Below are 19,491 nucleotides of genomic sequence, written 5' to 3'. Positions count from 1 at the left end.
GGGAGAAGTGGCATTTCCAAGGGAAAACACCAAAGTCCTCGCCCATGGGGACATCTCAGCCAGCAGGTACAGTCTCAGCCAAGTCCTCGCCGTGTGTGGCACGGTGACTTCCTGTCTGGATTTCCTGTTCCACCATGTCAGCTTGAGCTACTGCACTAACATCCCTCAAGTTTTAGAAGAACATTTTAAAGTGAAATGAGAGCGGGGCATGTGGCTTATGCCTATAGTCCCAACTATGCAGGAGGATGAGGTGGGAGGATCATTTGAGCCCAGCAATTCAAGGATGGAGTGCCAGGCACTGCCAGCCTGGGAAACACAGCAGGACCTCATCTCTAAAAAAAAATAATAATAAAGTAAAATGAAAACAACAAGGGAAAACACAGACTGTAAAAAAAATAAGATCCCAGCTTTAAAGAAAAAAAAAGACTGGAAGGGCATGCAGTAAAATGTCTCTCGCTGCCAGGGTAACAAGCAATTTGGGTTTATTTGTGTACTTTTCAGCTCAGCAAGGAGTGGCCCTTGCTTTTGCTAATTTAAATTATTGTAAAATACATTCAACAAATAGGGATTTTTTTTTTTTTTGAGATGGAGTTTCACTCTGTCACCCAGACTGGAGTGCAATGGCACTGCAACCTCTGCCTCCCAGGTTCAAGCAATTCTCCTGCCTCAGCCTCCCAAATAGCTGAGATTACAGGCACCTGTCACTATGCCCAGCTAATTTTTGTAGTTTTTAGTAGAGAGGGGTTTCACCATGTTGTTCAGGCAGGTCTTGAACTCCTGACCTTAGGTGATCCTCTTGCCTTGGCCTCTCAAAGTGCTGGGATTACAGGCGTGAGCCACCATGCCCGGCTAATAGGGATATTTAATGGACAGAGAGTGGAAAGTGAAATAGAGAACCAGCCCGGAAAGAAAATGATCTTTTCAACCTCAGAGAGGAGGGTGTGTGAGGCCTACACACAGCACCAGATCTAACCCAGACTTCTGGAGAGGGCTGTGGCTGCTGGGGAGGCCCAGGGATGAGCTGGCCACCTTTCAACTGGGATTGCTACAAACCCCGCCTACCAAGGCTCTGGGGGTTCATCCAAGTTGGCCACATCTGTACTACAGTGGGACTTTCCCTGAGACCAATTCCTTTTCTGAATCTCCCTCCACGCAGGCACCATATGGGGGCCCCTCACCCCACCCCCACCCCCATGAACCCAAGAGAAAGGAGCTGGGGCTGGGAGAGCCTCCCACACGGAGGTGAATTCCTCACCTTGTCTCTTCTCATGGCTTTGGTCAGACGGCTCACCACATCTGTGTCCTGAACTCCTCTCGCCTTAAACTTCTTTGTCCATGAAATCAGGACACCCTGTGAGAAGATTTCAGGTCCAGTCTGAATGAAGGAGGTGGTGAGATGTGCAGCTGAGCTGCAGAAATTCACGCCTACATGCATCCCTCACGGCCTTCCTTTCCCTAAGCTGAATCACCCAGCTTTTTAAAACATTGCTTCCACAGCCTTTTCTAATAATGTAAATGACTGTATTACTCTCACCTGAGTTGTTTGAAATATATGGTAGCAGAAGGAGCAATTACTGAAAAGTCAGAGCTCTTGGATTCATGAGACACTAGACAAGTCATTTAACCTCTCAGCCTCAGTCTACTCCTCTGCAAAATGGAAATGTTATCTCCCTGCCTCTCTCAAAGAAATGAGCTAATGAAAATACCTAGTGGGCCGGGCGCAGTGGCTCACGCCTGTAATCCCAGCACTTTGGGAGTCTGAGGCAGGTGGATCACAAGCCAGGAGTTCGAGACCAGCCTGGCCAACATAGTGAAACCCCATCTCTACTAAAAATACAAAAAATTAGCTGGGCATGATGGTGGGGGCCTATAATTCCAGCTACTTGGGAGGCTGAGGCAGGAGAATCACGTAAACCTGGGAGGTGGAGGTTGTGAGATCACACCATTGCACTCTAGCCCAGGTGACAGTGCGAGACTTTGTCTCAAAAAGAAAAAAAAGAAAAGAAAAAGAAAATACCTGGTGGGCCGGGCACTGTGGCTCATGCCTGTAATTCCAACAGTCCAGCACTTTGGGAGGCCAAGGCAGGCAGATCACAAGGTCAGGATTTCAAGACTAGCCTGACCAACATGGTGAAACCCTATCTCTACTAAAAATACAAAAATTGCCAGGCATGGTGGCGTGCATCTGTAATCCTGGCTACTCAGGAGGCTGAGGCAGGAAAATCCCTTGAACTGGGAGGCAGAGGTTGCAGTAAGCCAAGATCGTGCCACTGCACTCCAGCCTGGGTGACAGAGTGAGACTCCATCTCAAAAATAGAAAGAAAGAAAGAAAGAAAATACCTGTGTATTATACATGCAGGATGTGTGGTTTGCCAGGTCCACAGAGCAGAACTAACATGGTGTAACCTTGCATGACTGTCTCAGGACCTTAATTTCAACTTAGAAAAATGATTCTCAACCAGGCACAGTGGCCTGCACCTGTAGTCCCAGCTACTTGGGAGGCTGAGGCAGGTCGATCGCTTGAAACCAGGAGTTCCAGGACAGCCTGGGCAACATAGCGAGACCCTATCTTTTAAGAGAGAGAAAGAAAAACGGTTCTCAATTGCATTATCTATCATTGTTTACAAGTAGTGTTTCCTGAGTTTTGTGTCTGAAATCGTAAATAATCACAGAATTTTTCAGACTGGGGCCGGGTGCAGTGGCTCATGCCTGTAATTCCAGCACTTTGGGAGGTCGAGGCGGGTGGATCACCTGAGATTGGGGGTTCAAAACCAGCCTGATCAACATGGAGAAACCCCGTCTCTACTAAAAATACAAAATTAGTTGGGAGTGGTGGCACATGCCTGTAATCCCAGCTACTCAGGAGACTGAGGCAGAAGAATCGTCTGAACCCGGGAGGCAGAGGTTGCAGTGAGCTGAGATCACACCATTGCACTCCAGCCTGGGCAACAAGAGCAAAACTCCGTCTCAAAAAAAAAAGGATAAAGAATTTTTCAGAGTGGAAGAGAACTTGGAAGTTGAGAGAATCGCCCAAGTCGTCTCAGTCAAGAGCAGCTGACCCAAGCTCACAAACTTCCTGACCACATCTCCTTTATTCTCCTCAATTTATGGATTAAAAAAAACTTGAGATTGCCAGAGGGAGGAAATTGCTCTGAGTCTCACCGAGAGTGAAGAACAGAGCCCAAGCAGAATGCAGGTCTCTGACTCTGGACCCGCCCTCAGGCTTTTCCCCTGCACCACAGCGCCACCGTGTGGCAGCTCTCCCTAACTTCTGTCCTCACAGGCTACGGCAACATCCCTTTTCTCCCAGGACAGAGCAGGGAGAGATGTACACTGTGGCTTTCTTCAAAAAAAGGTGCCAGGGATACGTGTTGCAGGGAAGGTGGATGCGGAAGTGAGAGATAAATGTTCTTGATAGAATGTTAAATTAAAAAGGCAATTACATACAACTGTACAATTTCTTTTTTCTCAACTATTTGGTGACTAGAATAAACTATAAATATGTCAAACTATAGATACAGGATAACACTTGTATTTAATATAGATATGAGTGAAAGGAAACCCCACAATTCTAGTGGTGGGAATATTTGAATGTTGAGATGAGAGGTGATTTCTATTTTCTTCTTTAAACTTTTCCATTCCTTTTTTTTTTTAACCTTGAAAAAGTATTACCATTTACTTTATTATCAGAAAACACACACACACACAAAGAAATCTCTCTTTGGTTCAGACTTTCTGTTCCCTAAAAAACAAGAACAGGCCAGGCGTGGTGGCTCACGCCTGTAATCCAAGCACTTTGGAGGCTGAGGCGGGCAAATCACCTGAGGTCGGGAGTTCAAGACCAGCCTGACCAACATGGTGAAACACTGTCTTAAAAAAAAAAAAAAAGAAAAAAGAAAACAAGAACAAAAAAGCAAGTGAATTCTTCCTTTTAATTCTCATGCTCTTATGATGTTGGCTATGGGTTAAACATAATAATAATAATAATTCTCACACTCCTACCTTCTTTAATCATTTTCAGTTTCTCAAAGAAGCTCCATAATCACACCTCCTCACACAGGCTTCCCCTTTCCATGCCTCTGCAGTCTTGGAACTGAACAGAGCCCATCTTCCCCAGGAACCCTTATTCTAGTGTCACAGAACCCACTCCTGAAGTAGAGCCCTGGTTAAATAGCTTTGCAGCATGGGCCCACATTCAGGTATTATCAGGAATGAGTTTTCTTGTGGTTGGAACTTTTCTTTTTTGAGATGGAGTTTCACTCTTGTTGCCCAGGCTGAAGTGCAATGACACAATCTCAGCTCACCACAACCTCTGCCTCCCAGGTTCAGGTGATTCTCCTGCCTCAGCCCCCCGAGTAGCTGGCATTACAGGCATGCACCACTACGCCCGACTAATTTTTGTATTTTTAGTAGAGACGGAGTTTCTCCATGTTGGTCAAGTTGGTCTCGAACTCCTGACCTCAGCTGATCCACCCCCGCCTCTGCCTCCCAATGTGCTGGGATTACAGGCGTGAGTCACCACACCTGGCCATGGTTGGAACTTTCCTACTTTAGATTTTATTGAAAGGAAGTTTGGGAGGAAATTTTTTTTTTTTTTTTTTTTTTTTTGAGATGGAGTTTTGCTCTGTGACCAGGCTAGAGTGCAGTGGCGCAATCTCGGCTCACTGCAACCTCCGCCTCCTGGGTTCAAGTGATTCTTCCACCTCAGCCTCCGGAGTAGCTGGGACCACAGGCACGTGCCACCATGCCTGGCTAATTTTTCTGTATTTTTAGTAGAGACGAGGTTTCACCGTGTTGGCCAGGATGGTCTCGATCTCTTGACCTCGTGATCCACCCACCTCAACCTCCCAAAGTGCTAGGATTACAGGCAGGGAGGAAATTTTTATAAAATATATTTAACTAGATTGTGATGAGGAAAAAAAAAGCATTTTTCTCTTCCTTGATAAAATTAAATGCCCTTCCTTAGTTTAAATTTTACCTGAAAAATCTTTATTGTACTATGACACTAAATGGGTCAAAATGGGCTGGGTAGAGTGGCTGACGCCTGCAATCTCAGCACTTTGGGAGGCTGAGGAGGGCAGATCACCTGAAGTCAGGAGTTTGAGACCAGCCTGCCCAACATGGTGAAACCCTGTCTCTACTAAAAATACAAAAATTATCCAGGACACGCCTGTAATCCCAGCTACTCGGGAGGCTGAGGCAGGAGAATTGTTTGAACCTGGGAGACAGAGGTTGCAGTGAGCCAAGATTGTGCCACTGCATTCCAGCCTGGGCGACAGAGCAAGACTCTGTATCAAAAAAAAAAAAAAAAAAAGGATCAAAATACTTTCAGGCACCTCCTGACATTTTAAACAAAGTTCTAAAGTGGTGTCTTTCTGGAAAGTCACTGCGGTTGGGAGCTTATGAGCTTGGGCTAGGCTATTCTTGGTTGTGTGATGTTGTGCAAGTCTCTTAACTTCACAGAGCTGCAGTTTTTCTCAAGTATAGAGTGAAGATAATCCTATCAATGTCATAGAATTTTGGGGGGGATTTAACAAGATAATGCACATAAAGCATTTGTCACAGTTCGAGGCACAGTGTCAAAACCTGAGGTATGTTCTTCTATCATTGTTATTATTGAGAAAAACACTGGTGGGTATTCCACATAGATAACTGACAAAATCCTGGATGGATCAACCATACATTCACACCCTCCACCGCCAAGCTATCAGGAAAGCATGTGTGTTTAATTCTGCAAGTTGAATGAATTCTCACAGAGCTTGAGAATTTTCTTCCTTCTTCCTGGAGTCTCTGCTGCTGCAGAGCTCTCGAATAAGAGCAGCTGGCACAGTCTCACACCACTACCTGCACTACAGGATCCAGCCAGGGGCCTGATCCCAACCCCCTGACACACATCTACTCTCTCCCGGGACCTCTCTCTGCCAGCCAGCTCCACTTGGCCTCACTCAAACATTCCCTGTAAACTTTTTCTTTTGTTTGCTTTTTTGTTTTTTTGTTTGTTTGTTTGTTTTGAGACAGAGTTTCACTCTTGTTACCCAGGCTGGAATGCAATGGAGCAATCTCGGCTCATCACAACCTCCGCCTCTCGGATTCAAGTGATTCTCCTGCCTCAGCCTCCCGAGTAGCTGGGATTACAGGCATGCATCACCACGCATGGTTAATTTTTGTTATTTTTAGTAGACACGAGGTTTCTCCATGTTGGTCAGGCTGGTCTCAAACTCCCGACCTCAGGTGATCTGCCCACTTTGGCCTCCCAAAGTGCTGGGATTACAGGCATGAGCCACCACACCCGGCCTTGTTTGTTTGTTTTTCAGACAGAATCTCATGCTGTCGCCCAGGCTGGAGTGTAGTGGCATGATCTCAGCTCACCACAATCTCCACCTCCTGAGTTCAAGAGATTCTCCTGCCTCAGCCTCCCAAATAGCTGGGTTTACAGGTGTGCACCACCACGCCCGGCTGTTTTTTGCATTTTTAATAGAAACAGGGTTTCAGCATGTTGGCCAGGCTGGTCTTGAACTCCTGATGTGAGGTGATCTGCCCACCTTAGCCTCCCAAAGTGCTGGGATTGCAGGCATAAGCCACTGCACCCAGGTGCTTGTTTTAGAGATGAAGTCTAACTTCCAAGTGTAGAGATGGAGTCTCGCTTTGTGGCTGGACATCTTGGGCTCAAGCAATTCTCCCACCTCAGCCTCCCAGAGTGCTGGGATTATAGGCATGAGCCACCATACCAGGCCCTGGAACCTTCTTTATATTATTTTTCTCAATCCTTTCTTATTAAAAAAATGAAAAAATAAAACTCAGCCTGTCCCCTGTATAGATGATGGCAAACTCCCACAATGGAATCAAATAAATGATTGACACCTTTCATCTGTGAGATAGCTATCAAGCACCTATTAAATACACACTGTGAGAGACCTTGGTGGGAAGATTGTGCCTCGGCGGGCACTGCTTGCCCTCCAAAAACCTCTGTCAAATTTAGGGATAAGGTACAAAAGCACAAAGAAACAAGTAACCCAGGGACGGTCATCAATCACAGCCTAGCAGCTACTGTGTACGGACCAAGCACAGTATTGGGTGCTTTACAAATGCTTTGCCTAAGCTTCACCTCAGCCCAACAAGCAGATATTATTATTATTATTATTACTTCTTTTTTGAGACGGAGTTTCGCTCTTGTTGCCCAGGTTGGAGTGCAATGGCACAATCTCAGCTCACTGCAAGCTCCGCCTCCAGGGTTCAAGAGATTCTCCTGCCTCAGCCTCCCAAGTAGCTGGGATTACAGGCATGTGCCACCATGCCCAGCTAATTTTGTATTTTTAGTAGAGACGGGGTTTCTCCATGTTGGTCAGGCTGGTCTCGAACTCTGGACCTCAGGTGATTCACCCACCTCAGCCTCCCAAAATGCTGGGATTACAGGCGTCAGCCACCACACCCGGCCTCAAGTAGATATTATCATCCTTGCTTTACAAATGAGAAAGCAAGGCTGGGCACAGTGGCTCACACCTGTAATACCAACCCTTTGGGAGGCGGAGGCAGAACACTTAACCCCAGGAGTTCGAGACCAGCCTGGGTAATATAGTGAGACCTCACCTCTACAAAGAAAAAAATAAAAATAAAACATTTTCAAAGAGAAAACAAGAGTCTCATGAAATTAAGGAACAGGTCCAAGGGGACACAAGTTGTCCTGAACCATGATTCAAAGCCGTGTGTGTGGAACATGAAAGCTCATTCCTTTCACTATTCCACACCAATAAGTGACTCAAACCAACAATATCAAGCACATCCCAAGGAGGACTATGTGACTGTCAACTGGGCATCATGACTAGAAGGGGCAGTAGGAGATTGATCAGGGGCCCCAATCCCAGACAGGAGTGGCCCAGGGAGACTAGACTCTTGACAGTAAATCCCCCAACCCGGCCCCAGAACGCCCCCTTATTTCCTGTCTTTATTCACACAAGATCGTGTTAGCTTCCTCCAGCTTACAGATTGAAAACTGAGACCCGGCAGCTGGGCACAGTGGCTCACGCCTGTAATCCCAGCACTCTGGGAGGCCCAGGTGGGCGGATCACAAGGTCAGGAGATCGAGATCATCCTGGCCAACATGGTGAAACCCTGTCTCTACTAAAATACAAAAAGAAAAAAAAATTAGCTGGGTATGGTGGTATGCACCTGTAGTCCCAGCTACTCAGGAGATTGAGGCAGGAGAATTACTTGAACCTGGGAGGCGGAGGTTACAGTGAACGGAGATCAGACCACTGCACTCCAGCCTGGCTACAGAGCAAGACTCTGCCTCAAAAAAAAAAAGAAAAAAGAAAAAAAGAAACTGAGACACACAGAGACGAGTTACCAGGAACCCCGGCCTGGCTGGTGGCACAGCAGAGACTATGACTCCCACGCTCTGTGTCTGCTCGAGGACATTCTCACTCCGGCGGCCCCACTTTAATCGTCCTCCCAGGGGCTCACTACAGGGAGAGACTCCCCAGCCTTCCTGAGCTTCTTCCAGTTGGCTATGTCAGTGGTTTTAAGTGCAAGCCTGAGCATCACATCTCCTGGGAAAATTTAGGGCCTCCTTGCAGAACCACTGATTCTGGCGGGCCCAGCAATCTGTGCTTAAAACAAGTTCTCCAGGGAATTCCGCACACCAAGGTTAGAGAACTGCTGAAAAGCATTCTGCTCCCTGGAGCCGTGCCCACGTTAATTGTAAAATCCAGGCCACTGCGTTAACCAGTTCTCTGCCTCACACTGCCACCTCATCGTTAACGAAAAGAAACAAAAAAGAAACTCCTGCCTTCTCTCCTGTGCGCAGCCTGACTCCCGCCCAGGCACGCATTCCCCAAGCCCCGATTCCTGCTCAGCCGCTTCCCTCCGCGGGCTCTGGCCTTACCTCTTCCAATTTCGTCTGTCGGCAGGGGAAAGAAAAAGTGAAGCCAAGGGGCAATTTCTTATGCTTTAAACCTTTGGTCTTCATGAAATCTGCCAGACAGTCAGCTACATATTCAAACAGCTGCAGAGAAGAGAAAGCAAAGGACACGGGCTAAGGTGTGGTTTTCCACACACAGATGCCACCGCCTTCCCTGCCTTCACAGGAGCCACCTGGCCAGTACCTCTGTGCCATTCCCGCGGATGACTTCACTGGGCGTTGGGTAGAACTGACTCTCCATCTGCACGTGACGCTTCCCCTCTTCAGCGACTTGAACCTTCAGCACTCGAAACTTGGACCCTCCAAGATCCAGGGAAAGGAACTCCCCCTTTTCTATTAAGAAACAAATTCAGTTTCCATGTATTGAGGGTCTAGTACAGATATGGCAAGCTCTGCGTTAGAGGCTGGACATAAATCAATGTCATCAAATCTTACAACCACTAGGTATCATTATGCCCATTTGCCAAGGCTGAGGACTATGGCTATTTCTCAGGGCCCTCGAGGTAAGGTGCAGAGCTGAGATGTGAACTAAGTCGGCCCGACTCTGCAGCCTGAACCCAACCCACTGGCTCCTGCTGTGGGAATGTGCATTTCATCTGGAGAAGGCCAATGTGAGCACACTCCTTGCAGGTGGTATGAGAGGTGGCCTTGAGGGTGGACCCCATCCTGGGATGCCATTGCCTACAAGACAGAGCTGGTACTCCCAGCCTGGGGAAACTCGGATAAAGGCATGAGGGGGAAGACAGGGTGTGCAGTGAGGCGCAGCCAGCTTCTTGCAGCTGATGATTCGATGGGCAGAGGGAAAGTGCTCCTGGAGGATAGAGGAGACAGGTGCCAAACAATGGCCCTTGAGGTGCCAAGGATGCTGAATTTTTTAGGCCAGAGCCACTCCAAAAGGAGAAATTGGAACAACCCAACTCAGCTCAAGACAGATGCTATTAATTAAAAGGCGGGGGCCGGGCATGGTGTCTCACACCTGTAATCCCAGCATTTTGGGAGGCTGAAGTGGGCAGATCACCTGGGATCAGGTGTTCAAGACCATCCTAGCCAACATGGCAAAACCCTGTCTCTACTAAAAATATAAAAATTAGGCCAGGGACAGTGGCTCATGCCTGTAATCCCAGCACTTTGGGAGGCCAAGGCGGGAGGATCACCTGAAGTCAGGAGTTCAAGAACAGCCTGGCCAACACGGTGATGCTGCTGCTGTTGCTGGTCTATGGATCATAGTTAGAGTAGTCAAAGTGCAGCTAGCTCAATCTTTGTTTTTGTGGAGGTATTTGGAGTTTCTTACCTTCCCAGATCAGCCACAAAGCAGCTGATGGAGCTGTTTATTATTTGGTGAGGGAATTCAGGGAGTTAATCCCATGCAACTTTCATTAGCACTTATTATGCACCAAGAAAAAGGGTTCTCCCAGATGCTGTCTTGCTGTGTAGGAAGTGGGCAGATCACACAATCCATGTCTACACATTTACTGAGCATCTACTCTGTGCCAAGTAACGTGTCAGGTGCTAGGGATGCACAGATGAAGGACAGTGTGCCCCCTGGGAAACTGATCCAAAATACAGGCGCATAAATCAGCCATTTCCATATCGTAGGACCAGCGCTCAGATTGTGAGAGGCACAGGGAGAGATATCCAGATCAAAGCTGGGAATCGAAGGCAACTGGCTCTCCAGGGAGGAGACACAGAACCGAGTGTTGAAGGGTGAGCAGGAGTCAGGCTGAGGGGAGTGGGGGTCGTAGGGAGAGGAACCCCGGGCAAAGGAATGAGACAGCATCAGATGGGAGTGAGTGTGCTTTTGCTGAAGGAAGGCAGCTGTCACAGAAATGAGGTTGGAAGATGGTCTCAGGTTAAATTTGGAAGGATTTGGAAAAGGTATCCCACCCCAAGGAGCTTGGGCTTTACCTGGAAGGTGAGAGGGAGCCACAGAAAGATTTTAAGCAAGGGAGTGCCAAGATCTAATCGAGATTTTGGGGACAAATGCCTCTGACACCAACCAGAATAGACTGAGGGTTTAACAAAAGAAGGGGCTGCTGCACTGCCATTGGACGGGAGGGGAATCTGTTGAGACCTGGCCAGAGTTGGTGTGGAAAATCTCCCCTCCCAGCACCCGCACCATGATTGCTATCAAACAGCTCACTCCACCAGTGGCTTGAGGTACCATTTCATGGAAGCCATGTGGTGTGATCCCTTCTGTGTCTCTGATCCTAGAAAACAGGACCCAGTGGACCCTGGGGAGGGAGGATCTGCCCAGGATACAGTGGCCTGTAGGGCTGCAGAGTCTTTACAGACATCAAGAAAACAGCCCCAGCTGGGCATTGTAATCCCAGCACTTTGGGTGGCCCAGGAAGGAGAATCCCTTGAGGCCAAGAGTTTAAGACCAACCTGGTGAAAATAGTAAAACCCTGTCTCTACAAAACAAGAGACAAAAAATCAGCTGGGTGCAGTGGCATGCACCTGTAGTTCCAGCTACTTGGGGGGCTGAAGCAGGAGGATCGCTTGAGCCTAGGAGGTCAAGGCTGCAGTGACCTATGATGGCTCCACTGCACTCCAGGTTGGGCAACAGAGGGAGACCTTGTTTCTAAAAAGAAAGGAAAATGAAAACAGTGTCCTAAGCAGGGTAGACTCCTTTGGCCTATCCGCCTGCTGCAGAGTATCCTCCATGACCTGCCTTGGACACCAAGGGTTCCCTTCTCCTAAGTCACTGCTGGGGCTTGTGCCTCACTCCCTCCCGTTCCCCAGTGCAGAGTCTCCCAAAGGTGCACAGTGGCTGAATGGGGAGATTCCTGGAGATTCAGAGTCCCCAGGGAGAGGCTGGGTAAGTGTGTATTAGGACACACTCCAGGTGAATCCTCTGTTCAGGAAAGAACAGGACCCTGTCCTGTTATGAGACCCCAGGGCTTATCCCTGGCCCAGGGCTGACGACTTCAGGGCTCCCGGACTGACGACCTCAGGGCTCCCGGGCTCACCCCCAAGCCTAATTGGCCTTGGAGGCTGACTGGAGGCTAAGGCCTGGAACAGAGCCAGCAGGGATCAGGCCAAAGAATTACCATCACCCTCATGCTTCCCGTGTCCCTTCCAAGACTGGCAGAGAAGGCTCCAGTGTTAACACAGCACTTTCAAGGCGCTTGATCCTAAGTCAGAACAGACTACCGCAGCCCACCCCCCTTTACTTCAAAAGGCTGGGAGGTAACTAAGGTTCAAACAGGTAGGTTCTGATGGGAGTAGGCAAACTCAGGACTTCTCTGGAAACGACATACATGTCTGAAACGGACGCCATAAGCAATTAGGAGAGTTTTGTTTGTTTTTTGTTGGTAATCGTGAAATTATACCACCAGCTCACAAGCGCTATGGAGGACTCAGGACAAGATTTTAGAGATTTTAAAGCACGCCATTGACGTAATCTCATTGAATGCTGACAATCATGTGTGGTGCCAGGATTTACCAAGAGCATCTGGCTTATTAGGGACTCTGGGCCCAGGGACGTCACCACAACAGAATCACTGGCGAGATGCTTAGTGTGGTGAGAGGCTCTGCGGAGCCGGGGATGGGGAGCTGGGTTCTTCCCAGCTAAGGAGGAGTTTCTATGACTTAGTTAGTTTCACTTCTGAACCTAACTTAGGAGCCTCCAGAACATCAAAGGCCACCTTCCCTTGCTTCTGGGGACACACCTTGTCTGTATCTGGAGGAGGGGCTGCAGTCCAGGAAGCCAGGTGGACTTAGCCCTGGTGCTCCCCATGCTGGCCCGCCCAGATGACACAGGAGCTTCCTCCTAAGGGCACTGGATGCCCTGTCAATGACCCGTCCCAGCACTCTCATCAGGCTGTGTCAAGGACAGGGCCAAGGTTTCAAAGTAGGGTTGTCTGTCTCCAAAGGTCACGTCTCTCTAGGGCGGGTCACTGTCCACCGCAAGCACCTACCCACAAGTGAGGGCACAGGGCCTTTCGGTGCAGTATCCCAGGTCCTCACAGCCAGCAGAGCCCACCTCGGCTCAGGCATTGCTCCAGAGAGGGCTGAACCCGGCTAATCCCATCAAAGCCCCCTGCGAGCTCCCAAACCTCAGTCCCTGCTCCTTCAAGAGCCCCAGGCCTCCTTCACGAGCTCGGTTTGAGCACCAGGACCCTGACCCGGAAGAAACCCTTGGTCTTTGGTGGTTCTGTCTGACTTGGTGATAACAGCCACACCACAGGGTTTGTCACAGGAAATATGTGGCTCAGTGAGTCCCTAGCACCCCATAACCACAGTGGTTGCTCAGTAAATTACAGCCTTTTTCCCTCTTTTTTCTTTCTTGTTTTTTCTTTTCTCTCTCTCTCTTTTTTTTTTTTTTTTTTTTTTGAGAGGAAGTCTTGCTCTGTTGCCCAGGCTGGAGTTCAGTGGTGCAATCTCAGCTCACTGCAACCTCCACCTCCCGGGTTCAAGCGATTCTCCTGCCTCAGCCTCTGTAGTAGCTTGTATTGCAGGTACACGCCACCACGCCTGGCTAATTTTTGTATTTTTAGTAGAGGTGGGATTTCACCATGTTGGCAAGGCTAGTCTCAAACTTCTGACCTCAAGTGATCTGCCCTCCTCGGCCTCCCAAAGTGCTGGGATTACAGGCGTGAGCCACTATGCTGGCCTATAGCAGGCCTTTTCTCTCTTATGGCTTCATCCAGAGACTAAGAATGGAAGAGTTGGATGGGACCTAATAGATCCTCTCTAGAGAGTTCTAGGCTGTTGTAGGCAAAATAAGACACCCACATCCTAATCCCCAGATCCTGTGAATATGTGAGGGTGCAAGGCAAGGGGGAATTAAATTTGCAGATGAGATAAAAATTGTTCATCAGCTGACCTTGAGGTTGGGAGATTATCCTGGATTACCTATGCATGACTAATGTGATCACAGGATCTTTAAATGAAGAGAGGCACAAGGTCAGGTCAGAGAGGGACCTGAAGAGGCTATACTGCCGGCTTTGAGAACAGAAAGGGGCATGCCTCAAGAGTGCAGGTGGCCTCTCGAAATTGGAAAAGTCAGGGAAACAGATTCTCCCTTCGAGCTTCCAGAAGGAACGCAGCCCTGCCAACACCTGAATTTTAGCCCAGTGAGACCCGTTTCAAACTTCCGTCCACGAGAACTGTCGGAGAATAGATTCATATTGTTCTCAGCCACTGTGTTTGTGGTGCTACATCACAGCAGCCGTAGGAAACAGATGCATGGGCCAGCTCTCATTCTACAGATGGGGAAACTGAAGCTAAACACTGGCCTTGGGTCACTGAGAGTGACGGAGCTGGGCCTCAGACCCAGGTTTGTCGAATTATCATTGAATATGATTTCCACTACATCATGCTTGCTTCCATTACTCACTCTCTGTATCCTAGAACCTAGATACCTAGGAGTGAGTGCCATTTATTACTCATTCGACAACTGTGTCAGGGCCTGGCGTGCACCCAGCGCTACATCCAGTGCTGGGAACACTGTGGTGAGTGAGACCTTGGACCCATGGAAGGGTTAATTTGGTGGAGACTAAGTGGGGACACAGCAGAGTGACAAATGCCCTGACAAGCACCCAGCCCAGCATGGGGATACTTCCTAGATGGAGGCAGGGACCTCTACACTGAGGTGGAAAAGCCACGTTAATACTCACCAGGGAAGAACACGGAGATGCTCCGGGAGGAGAGGGAGCAGACGAGGCCACGACGGGCAGAGAAGCCAAGGTGCCCGGGGCTCCAAGAGGGGTTCAGCAGGACTGGAGCACAGAGGGGCATGAGGGAGGGATGGCACAGAGAGGGCTAGAGACAGAAGCCAAGGTCCAGGGGCAAACCTTAGGTACTTTAAACACGCATCAGCCAAGAGAAGCCAGGGAGCCTGGCGGCGCCTGGCCGCACTCACCTGAGCCATCGGGAATGGCCCTGACGAAGGTGGGCAGCATCTTCACTGCGGCCGTGGGGTTCGTGTCCTTCGCCAGGCCCTTCTCCATCTCGGCCTGGAACCGCCTCATGATGTCCAAAAGGGTGTCATCGGAGAGCCGCATGTGATACAGGAACCTGTCCACCTGGAACAGATACCGGCCACCAGGGTGGGCTGCTGGGGCCCTTGCCCTCCAGGGGAGGCCGAAACCCCCCTCCATCCCTCAGCAAGCTGCGTTCCTGACTCTAGGGATAGCGCTGAGATGTGGATTCCCAAAGGCTCCCTATCTGACCCCTCATCTAGCAGAGGACAAGGGAGGGAGTTGGGGAAGGAGAATGGAATGGAGGGCTGAGAAGGTGTGGAGTTGTTCCTTCAAAGGGCAGACTATGAGGAGGAAATGATCCCCTCATTATTCTGATGAGACAAGGGAGAAGCAGAAGCTAAGAAGGATCCAGAGTTTCCAATTCCCAGGTCAGGGCCTTCACCACAGCCCCAGTCCTCTCCACGGAAAAAGGCCAGCTAGAGCTTGAGTCATAGATTTCTCAACTTGGAAGCTTTCTTTCATCCAATGATGACAACGGATATAGCCAAACCCGTTTCTCTCTGTTTATTGGCTGGTAGGAAGCTCAGAACTAAATTCAGTTTCCAAAAGCAATCTCTAAAATCTAGTCCTTTAAATTCTTTTTTTTTTTTTTTTTTTTAGACAGTCTCACTCTATGACTGGAGTGCTGTGGCACAATCTCAGCTCACTGCAACCTCCACCTCCTGGGTTCAACTGATTCTCCTGCCTCAGCCTTCTGAGTAGCTGGGATTACAGGCAAGTGCCACCATGCCTGGCTAATTTTTTTTTTTTTTTTTTTTTTGTATTTTTAGTAGAGACAGGGTTTTACCATGTTGGCCAGGCTGGTCTTGAACCCCTGACCTCAGATAATCCACACGCCTTGGCTTCCCAAAGTGCTGGGATTACAGGAGTGAGCCACTGTGCCTGGCCATAAATGTCTATTTTGGTTTAACTGAGTTGTTCTAGTTAAGATAAAGCTGAATTGTAAAAGTGAAATTGCTATTGAATAAAGCTGAAATTGCTATTGAAAATGAGTGGATGTCACTCACGTAACCAGAAAACTGGGGCTGAGGACCGCTATCCCAAAGGAGGGAAGTTATACAAATCACTATGGCTATACTCAGTCCGATTGACGGTAATATGTCACATTAGGGATGGCAGCAAAGCTTCCTCCCTCACACTAATTAACGCTTATCAATTGGTGGTGGCAGTCTGGAGCCCTGGGCTCAATAGGATGGATGATTGATGGTGGCAGGGGAGAGACAGGGGCACAAGCCCCCGTCCTTACCAGCCCTGTTTTCTACACTGAGCACTCTCCACCCTCCAGGTCACAACAAGGCTCTATCCCTGGCACATTCCCGGTGAAATGGTATTTTATTCAGGGTGAAGAACATGTGCTACGGTCTACAAAGGGAGTCCATGTATGTCACCTCTTCTCATCGCCACAGCATCCCTTTGAGGCAGCCAGGTAAAGCCAAAGTTCTTGTCCCCAAGTGAGAGGTGAGGGGAGAGGGCTCAGAGCCTCTCACAAGAGGCAGAGCTTTGGCTGCGTGGGACTGTAGCAGTCTCTAGACCCCTCACCTCCACGGCCTGGCTTTGGCTCACAGCTCTGTGGGGGATGCATAAGCTCAACAGACAAATTATACCAAATGCACAGGGCTCTCATCACCTTCACGCTAGGACAGGGGCCATCAGCCAGGCCCCAGAGGCCAGCGCCCAGCTCAGTCCCGTGACAGTGAAGAGACCCAAGCCACTGAAATGGTCCTGCGGCTCCAGGGACTAGGGGGTCAGAAAAAGAGCAGAAAATCATCAGAGAGCCATTAGCAGAAAAGGACAATCGAGCTTCTAGCATATTTGAGAAAACAGGATAGAACCAGGTCAGGCTTCATTAAGGGCTTCCGGCTCCCCAGGGCTATTTATGACTAATTGGTTGGCACAGCCACACACAAACTGAGAAAACTGGATGCAAAGGACGTGACCCAAGTAATTGGGGCTGGGGAGGGGTGGGATGCTCTACATGGGAAACAAACTTGATTCTTTCCTACCCAAAGGGGCCTCAGACAGTGCCCCTGAACCTACTAATTGTTTTTGCTTAGCCTGACAGTGTAAAAAAATCCACAAAATCCCATCCCTTCCGCGTTAAGTCCTGTTTTTTGAGGCCCAGTTGGGGTCATTTGCGAGCTGGGGTTTAATGCGGTCATTGGGCACTTTGGTTTGCTGCTGCTCTTTCAGTAAGTTAAGGTCGTGACAGAAAGAATGTCAACTCGGCAACCGTTTCTTCTTGATTTTCTGTATCTCCCACAGCACCAGGTACAGTTGTTAGAAGGGAAAAGTGAGACATATGTTGGGACAACAAGCAAGTCATGTGGGGTATGTGTAACCAGGGACAAGCGTCCCAGGCACTAAAGGAGAATACTCGAGCTGCGGAAACCAGGCCCGCTCTCGGAGAGACACACAAACCAGCATGGGAGACATCTTCTGAGCAAGAAAGCCAAGCAGCAGTGCGTTTCAGTTAGAGCAAATTCAGACATTCAAGACTCAGAGCTGTTGAATTACAGCAAGTGGGAACTGGAGGGGCCTTAGAGGTCATCTAGTCCAAAGGTCTCACAATATGAATCAAGAGTCATAAAAAGATTCTGCTCTTTGACCCAGGGCTTTCATTTCCGGAACCTATTCTTAGGAAATAATCCTGACTATGGAGAATCATAAATCTCTACCAAGGCCGGGAGTGGTGGCTCATGCCTGTAATTCTAGTACTTTGGGAGGCTGAGGCAGGTGGATCACCTGAGGTCAGGAGTTCGAGACCAGCCTGGCCAACGTGCTGAAACCCCACCTCTACTAAAGATGCAAAAATTAGCCAGGTGTGGTGGCAGGCGCCTGTAATCCCAGCTACTGGGGAGACTGAGGCAGGAGAATTGCTTGAACCCAGGAGGCAGAGGTTGCAGTGAGCCGAGATCGTGCCGTTGTACTCCAGCCTGGGCAACAAGAGCAAGACTCTGTCTCAAAAAAAAAAAAAAATCTACCAAGGTTTATCATAACAATACTTTTATTTTATTTTATTTTATTTTATTTTGAGACAGGGTCTTGCTCTGCTGGCCAGGCTGGAGTACAGTGGTGCAATCACAGCTTAGTGCAGCCTCAACCTCCCAGGCTCAAGTGATCCTGCCACCTCAGCCTCCCAGGTAGCTGGGACACAGCTAATTTTTGTATTTTTTGTAGAGACAGGTTCTCTCTATGTTGTCCAGGCTGGTCTTAAACTCCAGGACGCAAGTGATCATCCTGCCTCAGCCTCCCAAAATACTGGGATTACAGGCATGAGCTACCTCGTCCAGCCTAATATCTTAATTACTAAAAATGTTTTTAAAGTATCCAAATGTTCAACAAGAGGGAAAAAGTTAAATACATTCTGGCATATCCACTTGATTGGATATTAGGAAGACATTGCAATGATAATTATGATGACAATGAAGAATCTACATAAGTGGTTACACTGTAACAGTGAGGGAAGCAGTTCAGAACTGTGTGTACCTTATAAACATAACTAAAAACATACAGCACGAAGAAAAACTAGGAAGGCTTCCACCCAGCAAATATAAAAGTATTTGAGATTAAAAGTAAATCAAAGGTGGAATTACAAGCAGCATTTCCACTTTTTTGTAATGTTGACATACAGAGCTGTAAAAAATACGCTTTGAAAACCTCCCAGTTCTATGGCTGGACAATCTGCAGGTCAGTGACCAGGCCTGGCCTGGTGCTATCAATAGGGCAAATAATGTCAATATATTTAATCGGAAAAGCAGCTGTCAGAGTGGTTTCTCTTTTCTTTTTTTCATGTTGTTTTGTTTTTGTTTCAGTGCTGGTATGGGGAGATTTTTAGAAATCGTTCCAGGGTCTCAGCAGTAACCCTTGCAGGCAAGTCTGGCCCAGGATCTGGACAATTCTAGAGGCAGGAAGCACAGATATGAAGAAGGGGACTCACTGCCTGACCACAGAGAGAAGAGCTGTACCTTTTGACCAGGTGTGTTTCCACCATGTGCTGGGAGGAGTGTTCTCAGAACCATGACTCAGCCCAGTAGCCATAAACCAGCCTCCCGCACTACCCCAGAGACTTCCTGGGGCACTTGCTTAAGGTGGCTGTAAAAGTGCTTCCAACTTCCTCACCTCCCACAGGGAGAGGGAGGTCAACTCCAGGAATTGACAAAGGTTGATCATCCTTCCTTTGATGATCAGCCTTTGTCAGAAGGACCTGGAGCCCATCAGCAAAGGCTGTGTTTCCCATCACAGGGTGCTGCTGAGCCTGCACCTGGGCTGGTGGACAAACATGTCCCGCCTGATCCTAGGGTACAAAAGGTTAACCAACACAAAGGGGCCCAAGGAAATGATATAGATTTGCAGAAGCAAAGCTTTCAGGGTTCCAAAGATTCTCCCTTGCGGGTGGGAGAGATACCATGCAAGTTGCATGTTACCTGCTTAGTAGTAAAGAGTAAGCAGGTAACAAAAGTGGATTCCTAGGCAGCGCCTCCTTAAGTAGCCAGTAGAGTGCTCTGTGAATCTAATCAACAAGTGATTGCTTTACAATATTTTTAAATTTGCTACCACCTCTAACTCAACTCTCTAATGAATAGAATT

General features: G+C 48.5%; 1 protein-coding gene across 5 annotated transcripts in view; it reads right to left on the bottom strand.

The window, feature by feature from the left end:
* Positions 1-19,491, bottom strand: part of HKDC1 (hexokinase domain containing 1) — a 70,604-nt gene that overhangs the window by 49,417 nt on the left and 1,696 nt on the right. For all 5 annotated transcript variants that reach the window (XR_010341801.1, XR_010341802.1, XM_064374218.1 and 2 more), the window contains exons 2-5: positions 14,784-14,946; positions 9,102-9,250; positions 8,882-9,001; positions 1,256-1,351 (exon numbers count right to left, since the gene is read on the bottom strand). Coding sequence is in view for 3 of the 5 variants with exons in the window: in XM_064374218.1 (XP_064230288.1) it covers positions 1,256-1,351; positions 8,882-9,001; positions 9,102-9,250; positions 14,784-14,946 (528 nt within the window). In the remaining 2 variants the exon portion in view is untranslated. The remainder of the gene's footprint in view (positions 1-1,255; positions 1,352-8,881; positions 9,002-9,101; positions 9,251-14,783; positions 14,947-19,491) is intronic.

The sequence above is a fragment of the Aotus nancymaae genome, unplaced genomic scaffold (genome assembly GCF_030222135.1).
Source record: "Aotus nancymaae isolate 86718 unplaced genomic scaffold, 86718_ANA_hifiasm-v0.15.2.pri h1tg000010l, whole genome shotgun sequence".
NCBI classification, from domain to species: Eukaryota; Metazoa; Chordata; class Mammalia; order Primates; family Aotidae; genus Aotus; species Aotus nancymaae.
This window is presented reverse-complemented; position numbering and strand designations above follow the sequence as displayed.